This window comes from Sinocyclocheilus rhinocerous, unplaced genomic scaffold, assembly GCF_001515625.1.
Source record: "Sinocyclocheilus rhinocerous isolate Xijiao unplaced genomic scaffold, SAMN03320098_v1.1 scaffold805, whole genome shotgun sequence".
Lineage (NCBI taxonomy): Eukaryota > Metazoa > Chordata > Actinopteri > Cypriniformes > Cyprinidae > Sinocyclocheilus > Sinocyclocheilus rhinocerous.
Window position 1 is genome coordinate 112,114 of NW_015646430.1, and position 11,135 is coordinate 123,248.

At 30.6% G+C, this 11,135-nt stretch overlaps 1 protein-coding gene across 1 annotated transcript in view; it reads left to right on the forward strand.

Annotated features, from left to right (window-relative positions):
* Positions 1–11,135, forward strand: part of LOC107707789 (1-phosphatidylinositol 4,5-bisphosphate phosphodiesterase beta-1-like) — a 62,293-nt gene that overhangs the window by 25,342 nt on the left and 25,816 nt on the right. The window contains exons 4-8 of the mRNA XM_016511882.1: positions 4,041–4,181; positions 4,339–4,418; positions 5,749–5,802; positions 8,218–8,293; positions 10,608–10,708. Of these exons, the coding sequence (XP_016367368.1) occupies positions 4,041–4,181; positions 4,339–4,418; positions 5,749–5,802; positions 8,218–8,293; positions 10,608–10,708 (452 nt within the window). The remainder of the gene's footprint in view (positions 1–4,040; positions 4,182–4,338; positions 4,419–5,748; positions 5,803–8,217; positions 8,294–10,607; positions 10,709–11,135) is intronic.

The following is an 11,135-nucleotide window of genomic DNA, read 5'->3' on the forward strand; positions in this document are numbered from 1 at the left end:
CAAAAGAAACAAATCCATCATTAAGACGTTTTTAACTTTAAACCGTTACTTCCAGCTAAAATATGAGTCCTCTAGCCATAATAACGCTTCCAGTGAAAAAAGTCATGTCATTTTAATTAGAAGAGAAATTTGCACAGATCAAGCACCGTTTACGAGCCAAAACAGCTCTAAACAAATGTGTGTGGATTTTGATGTGAGAGACAACAGGAGATGGACTTTTCACTGGAGGAAGCGTTGTTATGGATTATGGGCTCATATTTTAGCAACAGTTTAAAGTTAAAAATACCTTAATGATGGATTTGTTCAGCTTTTGTCTTCTCCAGATGTTAACTGATGGGCTGGAGTGGTGTGGATTACTTGTGCATTATTGTGATGTTTTTATCAGCTGTTTGGACTCTCATTCTGACGGCACCCATTCACTGCAGAGCATCCATTGCTGAGCAAGTGATGCAATGCTACATTTCTCCAAATCTGATGAAGAAACAAACTCATCTACATCTGGTATGACCTGAGGGTGAAGACATTTTCAGCCAATTTTCATTTTTAATTCATGTGAATACCTATTTCTGATTGTGTGCATGTTACAGAAAATCTTGTCTTCATAATCTTACATCAAAGATGTAAAATAAAATTACATTACGCAAGTATAAGTGGTTGCAAATGGCATCTTAGTTGCTGTATTTATGCTTTCACAGAAATAAAAGGGAACGTTGGATTCATTGATGTACTCTATTATGGGTGTGACGGTCTATTCAGTGTTTGCACATCTTTCCGATTGAATCAAATATTTATGAGCATCATTTAGCAATGGATCTGAATGGTGGCGCCGATCAATCATTTGGCCCCTCAAGTGGCATGAAGACAATTCAAGCTCTAATATTACTCATTGAACCGTCACTGAAATTAGCGAAGGCTTCCGGAGCTCTGATGGATTTAGACTCTGTAATAGCGTGCTTTTCCTCTGGGTGTGTTGTGGGCATGTTGTTTTTTGAGTCACATCCGGAACTGATAAAACATTTGATTGTTCTTGATGAAAAACCATCGGGTGTCTTTTTTCCATTTGTTGTCGGTGACGTGTTCATGTGCACTTTGGGATTTCACTCGTCCTCATGCAAACATCCAGACGTGTTCAGCGGTGGGAGTGATTTTACCCTTGAATATGTTTGTTCAATTTGTCTGATTACATTTGTCTGCTGTGGCACGGATTGCACTTGCACATGATACGCATTTCATGTTAATATTAATATATCTTTCATTTTTTTGTTTAGTTTTGTATATTTAAAAAAAGTATATTAGTATATTTAAAAAAGAGTCCAATGTAAAATCTCGGTCATGAAGTCATTTCAATAAAAGCAAAATTAATTAAAATTTTTAAAAATTAAATTAATTTAAATACATTTTTTAATACTTTAGATTTTTCTGTTATTTTTGTATGATTAAAAAAAGTGTTGTGCCCAATGTAAAATCTGTATCCTGAAGTAATTTCAGTAAAAGCATTATTTATTTATTTATTTAAATACATTGAATTTTTCAGTTATTTGTGTATGATAAAAAGTGGTGTGTCCAATGTAAAATCGGATCTTAAAGTAATTTTAATAAAAACAAAATTTAGGTGGATTTTTATTGGTTTATGTATACTTTTCTTTTTTTTTCTATGACAAAAAACAAAACAAAAAAACATTTGTATTAAATGTCAAATCTGGGTCCTGAATTTAGTTAAACGAAAGCACATTTTAATTTTTTTTTTATTTTTTTTATTTAATACATTACTTTTTTTTTTTATTGCTTTTACATGATAAAAAAGTGTTGTGTCCAATGTAAAATGTGAGTCCTGAAGTAAATATTACAAAAGCAAAATGTAGGTAGAATTTATTTGTTTTTTATTTAGTTATTTATTTATTTTAATATATTTCTTTATTTACTTACATATTTATTTTAATATTAATACATTTAATTTTTCTAATTATTTTTGTATGATAAAAAAGTATATGAAATGAACTTCTAATGTTTTAATGTAAAACCTTGGTCTTGAAGCAATTTCAATAAAAGCAATAATTATGTAGAATTAATTAAGTTATTTGTTTACAAACACACACACACACATATTCATTTTTCATTTTTACTGTATTGAAATTGTTAACTTGTTAGATTTTTTCCATCTGTTGTCGGTGACGTGTTCATGTGCTCTTTGGGATTTCACTCGTTTGCTGGCTCGTTCTCAATCATCCAGATGTGTTCAGCAGTGGGAGTGTTTTTCAGGCTTGATTATATTTGTTAAAGCATTGGTTCTGCTGCGGTGCGGATGGCTCTCACACATCAGCGCTTGATTGGAGAGTCGTTGCGTTGGCTTTAATTAGCCGCTGACAGCTGAAAGCCGAACACACACCTGTTGCACAGCTGCATGAGCTGCCGAGAGAAACACTTGTTGAACGACACGACAGATGAAAGATCTGCTCCAAAACCAGAGAGGCTTCCTACCTGATGAACACTTTCAGCTACAGACGCAAAGGCTCTTTTGGCTGAAAATCGGCTCCACATTGCAGCTCATTCTGGCCAACAAACGCCCACACAGACAGGAACAGAGCATCTGACCGGCGCGCAAACAACCAGCCAGACTTATTTCATTTTTACAGTCCAGGTTTACATGAAACAATTAGCATGGGCATATGCATTTCATATTTCATATTTGATTATTTTTGTATGTAAAAAAAAAAAAATTATATAATGTAAAATTGGGGTCTTGAAGTGATTTCAATAAAAGCTAAATTGAGATAGAATGTATTTATTTATTTGTTTAAATAGATTTAATTTTTTGCTCATTTTATATGATAAAAAAAGTGTTGTGTCCAATGTAAAATCTGCGTTCTGAAGTAATTTCAGTCATTCATTCATTCATTCATTCACTTCAGAGAAAAACAATTGAGAGTTAATTTAATAAAAAAAAAATAGAATTGCATGTTTCATTCATTCATTCATCCATTCATTTATACATACTTTTATGTATTTTTTTTATTTTTAGCTATATTTATTTTGCTATATTTTTTATCTGTTTATTTATTTGTTAATTTTATTTTCATTTATTAATATGTTTATCTATCTAGCTGTTTATTCATCCATCCACCCATCTGTCCACTATTTATTTATTAATTAATTAATTAACTGATTGATTGATTGATTCATTCATTCATTCATTCATTCATTCATAATTGCTATATTTTTTTCCATCTATATTTATTTGTTTATTTTCTTTTTGTTCCTTTATATATTCATCTACCATTATTTATTTATTTATTTATTTATTTATTTTAATACATTTTATTATTACATTTTGGTTATTTTTGTGTGATAAAAAAAGTGTTGCGCCCAAGCGTTCTGAAGTAATTTTAAAAATCTATATATTTTTTTTTATTTATATATTTATCTACTTTTCTGTATATCCATCTATCCATTATTTATTTATATTAATGCATTTCATTTTTGTGTGATTAAAAAAGTGAGTCCTAAAGTAATTTTAATAAAAGTAATATTTAATGAATTAGTTTGTTTGTTTGTGTATTTTAGATGAAAACAATCGAGTGTTAATTTCAATACAAATTAGCTTCAATTTTATGTGTTATTTATTTATACATTTATCTATCTATCTATCTATCTATCTATCATCTATCTATCATCTATCAATCTATCTATCTATCTATCTATCTATCATCAAATCTGTCCATTGTTTGATTATATTAATACATTATATTTCAATGTAAAATGCTGGTCCTGAAATAAATTCAATAAAAGCAAAAAATATTTAAATATGAATGGTTTCTCTTGTATGATATAAAAGTGTTGTGTCCAGTGTGGGTGCTGAAGTTGAACTGGCTGATGCTTTAGATGTTGTTTCTTCATCAGCAGCAGCAGCAGCAGGTGTTTTTAGCATCCAAATAAAAGCGCTCATGGGAAGCGGTTGTGGGCGAGATCACAGCGGTCTTAAAGAGGCTTTACAGGCTTATTCTGCCGTGTTTTACGGCTTCATTCCTGCGCTTTTCCCTCAGGAAGCGAAGCTGCGGGAGCTGCTGGATGTGGGGAATCTGGTGGGCCGGATAGAGAACCGGATGCTGACGGTGGTGACGGGGCCAGACATGGTCAACATCCAGTACCTGAACTTCATGGCCTTCCAAGAAGACGTCGCCAAGGTGTTTTACTGCCTCTGAACATTTCATTAGATCAGCGGAGCGTGGCAGATATTTCTGGCAGTGAGATACTTGTGCAGCATAAATCCTAGTCAGGATACTTGACCTGAATTGTTTTAATGAAAATGGCTTTTGTGTTTGTGCGTCGTCATTGATGAAGGAGTGGGCAGATGAGCTCTTCAGTCTGGCGTCTAACCTGCTCGCTCAAAACATGGGCCGAGAGTCCTGTCTGGAGAAAGCGTGAGTACCTGATGATTATATTTACCTGCTTCCGTCAGGAGGCCGTTCACACCTCAGTCACATGATTTTGTTCTATTAAAAGTTTTTAAATGTGTTTATGACTCATTGTCAGGAAACAGTACCAGATTTAGAAGAATATACGGTAACACTTCACTGAAAGCCTTGTATAATGTCTAATGCATTGCAAGGTATTAATAATGTACTGTGTGTTGTATATAAATAATTGTAACCAAAGTTAAAATGCATTTTAATATATGAAGGTGTGTTTGTCATGCGTTTTAATGCATTGTACTTTATAAAGGTGTGACAATTTAAAAAAGTATTACAATGTATTCATGAGTTATTCATGAGATCATACAGTGCATTATAAGGTGCATTACAAGGCATAGTTAATGCATTAAAACTACATTTATAATGCATTATGTATAAAAGCTTTAAGTAAAGTGTTACAGAATATGTTTTATTAATTAATTAATTAATATTATTTAATTCGTTAATTAGCTAATTAATATTGTTTAATTAATTAATTGGTACTTTAATTTTTTTATATTTATTTATTTATTTGTTTGTTTGTTTGTTTTTTGTGAACTAACCCTTTAAAACAGGCAAATTAATTTTAATTGGAAAACAATAGTGTTAATTTCAATAAAATACAAATTTAGAATTTAATTTTTTTGTTTGATTGTCTATTTTTAATCTTTTATCTGTTTTTATCTTTTATCTGTGTATTTTTACCTAATTATCTGAAGTCATTTTAAGTAATAAAATATTAATCAATCAATCAATCAATTAATTAATATCAATATATTTATTTTTCTTTCTTTCTTTTATTATATTTTTGATTATTTGGTTATTTTTGGATGATAAAAACGTTTTGTGTTCAATGTAAAATCTGTGTCCCTAAGTAACTTAGTATTTATTTAGTTAGTATATACTTTTTAAAATCGAATTATATATTTTTATATTTATATCAACTTATTTTGTTTTTGTGTTTGTTATCTTATTTAGCATTTTGTCTATTTTTATGCATTTATAAATTTCTTTTTATTGCTTCATCTTTTTTATTTTCTATTTTTAATTTGTGTATTTCTTATCTATTTATTTTATCTAATTATTTATCTTTTATCAATTTGTTTTATCTGTTTGTTTGTCTGTCTATATTTATCTATTTATTCATTTATTGAATTATTAGTGTGCTGGTGATGAATGGGAATAAATATTGTGTGTATATTTCTATATCTGTATCTACAAACACAATCAGTCAGTCATGGAGACACAGTTTCCTGAGAATGGCTGATCTAGTTTTTCCATGAAATTGTTTTATGACCAGCTTCACGAGACTCAAGCTGCAGACGAATCAAGAGGGTCGAATCCCAGTGAAAAAGTAAGACTCAGCTCTGTCTCACATGATGCAGCAGAACGTGATCAGATCTGAATGCTCCTCATGTTTCGCTCTCTTTCTGCAGCATCTTCCGCTTGTTCTCAATCGAGTGTTAATTTCAATACAAATTAGCTTCGATTTTATGTGTTATTTATTTATACATTTATCTATCTATCTATCTATCTATCTATCATCTATCTATCATCTATCAATCTATCTATCTATCTATCTATCTATCATCAAATCTGTCCATTGTTTGATTATATTAATACATTATATTTCAATGTAAAATGCTGGTCCTGAAATAATTTCAATAAAAGCAAAAAATATTTAAATATGAATGGTTTCTCTTGTATGATATAAAAGTGTTGTGTCCAGTGTGGGTGCTGAAGTTGAACTGGCTGATGCTTTAGATGTTGTTTCTTCATCAGCAGCAGCAGCAGCAGGTGTTTTTAGCATCCAAATAAAAGCGCTCATGGGAAGCGGTTGTGGGCGAGATCACAGCGGTCTTAAAGAGGCTTTACAGGCTTATTCTGCCGTGTTTTACGGCTTCATTCCTGCGCTTTTCCCTCAGGAAGCGAAGCTGCGGGAGCTGCTGGATGTGGGGAATCTGGTGGGCCGGATAGAGAACCGGATGCTGACGGTGGTGACGGGGCCAGACATGGTCAACATCCAGTACCTGAACTTCATGGCCTTCCAAGAAGACGTCGCCAAGGTGTTTTACTGCCTCTGAACATTTCATTAGATCAGCGGAGCGTGGCAGATATTTCTGGCAGTGAGATACTTGTGCAGCATAAATCCTAGTCAGGATACTTGACCTGAATTGTTTTAATGAAAATGGCTTTTGTGTTTGTGCGTCGTCATTGATGAAGGAGTGGGCAGATGAGCTCTTCAGTCTGGCGTCTAACCTGCTCGCTCAAAACATGGGCCGAGAGTCCTGTCTGGAGAAAGCGTGAGTACCTGATGATTATATTTACCTGCTTCCGTCAGGAGGCCGTTCACACCTCAGTCACATGATTTTGTTCTATTAAAAGTTTTTAAATGTGTTTATGACTCATTGTCAGGAAACAGTACCAGATTTAGAAGAATATACGGTAACACTTCACTGAAAGCCTTGTATAATGTCTAATGCATTGCAAGGTATTAATAATGTACTGTGTGTTGTATATAAATAATTGTAACCAAAGTTAAAATGCATTTTAATATATGAAGGTGTGTTTGTCATGCGTTTTAATGCATTGTACTTTATAAAGGTGTGACAATTTAAAAAAGTATTACAATGTATTCATGAGTTATTCATGAGATCATACAGTGCATTATAAGGTGCATTACAAGGCATAGTTAATGCATTAAAACTACATTTATAATGCATTATGTATAAAAGCTTTAAGTAAAGTGTTACAGAATATGTTTTATTAATTAATTAATTAATATTATTTAATTCGTTAATTAGCTAATTAATATTGTTTAATTAATTAATTGGTACTTTAATTTTTTTATATTTATTTATTTATTTGTTTGTTTGTTTGTTTTTTGTGAACTAACCCTTTAAAACAGGCAAATTAATTTTAATTGGAAAACAATAGTGTTAATTTCAATAAAATACAAATTTAGAATTTAATTTTTTTGTTTGATTGTCTATTTTTAATCTTTTATCTGTTTTTATCTTTTATCTGTGTATTTTTACCTAATTATCTGAAGTCATTTTAAGTAATAAAATATTAATCAATCAATCAATCAATTAATTAATATCAATATATTTATTTTTCTTTCTTTCTTTTATTATATTTTTGATTATTTGGTTATTTTTGGATGATAAAAACGTTTTGTGTTCAATGTAAAATCTGTGTCCCTAAGTAACTTAGTATTTATTTAGTTAGTATATACTTTTTAAAATCGAATTATATATTTTTATATTTATATCAACTTATTTTGTTTTTGTGTTTGTTATCTTATTTAGCATTTTGTCTATTTTTATGCATTTATAAATTTCTTTTTATTGCTTCATCTTTTTTATTTTCTATTTTTAATTTGTGTATTTCTTATCTATTTATTTTATCTAATTATTTATCTTTTATCAATTTGTTTTATCTGTTTGTTTGTCTGTCTATATTTATCTATTTATTCATTTATTGAATTATTAGTGTGCTGGTGATGAATGGGAATAAATATTGTGTGTATATTTCTATATCTGTATCTACAAACACAATCAGTCAGTCATGGAGACACAGTTTCCTGAGAATGGCTGATCTAGTTTTTCCATGAAATTGTTTTATGACCAGCTTCACGAGACTCAAGCTGCAGACGAATCAAGAGGGTCGAATCCCAGTGAAAAAGTAAGACTCAGCTCTGTCTCACATGATGCAGCAGAACGTGATCAGATCTGAATGCTCCTCATGTTTCGCTCTCTTTCTGCAGCATCTTCCGCTTGTTCTCGACCGACCGGAAGCGTGTGGAGACGGCGCTGGAGAGCTGCAATCTTCCGGCCGGCCGGGTGAGCATATGTTCGGCTAATCGCTCCAGAATCCCGCTGGCAGACAGGAAGACCTCATGTTTCCACAGGAAGTCAATTTGTGGGTTTTACCAAAAACATGTGCTTTCGGATCGAGGCACGCCGCCTGATAAATGACTCCAGAATCAAAGGGAGTCTGTTTGTTTGCCTTATTGTTTTATGGCAAATGTAAAGGTTGAACATTGGACACAGAGATTTTCTCAAAATCCATAATGTTAAAAGGCCTCAGGAGGAAACAAAGTGTGTAACTAATCAGAAATATGGTGTTATTCTGGCTGGCCTCCGCCTTTGCCTTTTTTTTTTCAGTTTTTGTTTATTTAATCTTCTACTTCTCTATTATTTATCTTTTATTTATGTATTTGTTTTTATCTGTTATTTTATTTATTTGTTTGTTCATAGTTTTATGCATATATTTATTATACATTGTTTTTTATCTGTTTTTATTTGTATCTATTTTTTTTTATTTGTCTGTTTATTTATCTGTTTATTTATTTATTTGTTTGTTTGTTTATTTGTTTATTTATTATCTGTTATTTTATTTATTCCTACTCTTATTTATGTTTATTTTTATATTTTTTATTTTAATTAATTTATTTATTTATACATTTTTATCCATTTATTTATTTATTTATACATTGTTTTGATCTATTCATCTGATTTTTTTATGTTTATTTATTTGTCTTATTTGTCTATTTATCTTTTTTATCTGTTTATTTTTATCTGTTTTGTTTTGTTTTGTTTTATTATTTTATTTTATTTAGTTTTTTTCAATTTTTATCCATATTCATTAATTAATTAATTTATTTATTTATTTTTACATGTGTACTTTTTATTTATTTTATACATATTTTGTATTTATTTATAAATGTTTAACAGTGTTTAATTAATTTATTTATTTGTCTATTTTTTCTGTTTATTTATCTTTTATTTATTTATTTTTATTTATCTTTTTATCTATCTATCTATCTATCTATCTATCTATCGTTTATTTATTTATACATACTTTGGTTTATCTTTTTATCTCTTTTTTTCTGCTTTTTCACTTCCAGGATCAAAGGTAGTCTATTTGTTTACCTTATCGTTTTACAGCAAATCTAAAGGTTGAATGTTGAAGACAGGGAGATTTTCTAAATCCATAATGTTAAAAGGCCTCGAGAGAGTCGTGAGGGAGAAAGTGTGTAACTAGTGAGAAATCATCACGGCCTCCGCCTCTGACTCACTCACTCACATCCTTTCATCTGTTTTTTCTTCTTTGTTTGGCATTAATCAGCCGCGGGCGCTGGATGCTTTGAATGTTTACTGTGGGAGATGAACGTCTGACAGCATGTGGATGACATTGAGTAATGTTTGCTCTCCGACAGCGTTGTCCATTATTGGGATTGACGTAACAAAACAGTTGATTCTTTGTCGGCTGAACTAGGTTCTTAGGATGCAATTAGCTAATTAATTTTGAGGCAAGCTTAAATATTTTTGTTTTATTCATATGAGGCCACTTGTTAGTAAAAGCAGGTTTAGCTTCTCTATTTTTGGTGATTAATTGCTGGCGTGAGACTGAAGACTCGTTGTTATTGTTATATGTTATATGTTGTATAATAAATACATGAATATGTATTTCATACTTTGGTTACACTTTATTTTACAGTACGTGTACTTACAGTGTACTTACTCAAGAAAGTACTGGGTAGTATAAGGTAACTACATGGGGTAAGGTTAGATTTTGGGGTAGGTTCAGGGTTAGAACCTAATTATTACCCAGTTTACTGTGGGAGATGAACGTCTGACAGCATGTGGATGACATTGAGTAATGTTTGCTCTCCGACAGCGTTGTCCATTATTGGGATTGACGTAATAAAACAGTTGATTCTTTGTCAGCTGAACTAGGTTCTTAGGATGCAATTAGCTAATTAATTTTGAGGCAAGCTTAAATATGTTTGTTTTTATTCATATGAGGCCACTTGTTAGTAAAAGCAGGTTTAGCTTCTCTATTTTTGGTGATTAATTGCTAGCGTGAGACTGAAGACTCGTTGTTATTGTTATATGTTATATGTTGTATAATAAATGCATGAATATGTATTTCATACTTTGGTTACACTTTATTTTACAGTACGTGTACTTACAGTGTACTTACTCAAGAAAGTACTGGGTAGTATAAGGTAACTACATGGGGTAAGGTTAGATTTTGGGGTAGGTTCAGGGTTAGAACCTAATTATTACCCATTTATTGTAATTACGGAACAGGAGGGTAAAATAAAGTGCTAGCCATAATTTGATTGTCTGTTCTTGTTCGTCTCTGCAGAACGACTCCATCCCTTTGGAGGATTTGACACCTGATGTTTACAAATCGTTCATCAACAACCTCTGCCCGCGATCTGAGATTAACCAAATATTTGCTGATCTGTAAGTCTTTATGGAGCCATTTTCAGCTGATGCTATAGATAAGAAGGCCTTCAATAAAAGAAAAAAAATTATTTATTTATTTATTTATTTATCCGTTTATCCATTTATCTATTTATACTTTATTTATGCATTTATTTATGTATTATTTGTATCTATTTATGTGTTTTTATGATTTATATGTTTTTATCTATTTCTTTATTTTTCTAATTTTTAAATTGATTTATCCTTTATTTATTATACTTTTACAATTTTTTTTGCTTTTTTTTTATCTGGTTTTATTTATTTATACAATTAATTATTTATACATTGTTGTATGTATGTATCTGTTTTTTCTGTTTTCATCCATGTATTTATTTGTCTAATTTTTTAAATGTATTTATTTATTTATACATTTATTTATCTGTTTATTATTATTTATTTTTTTTAA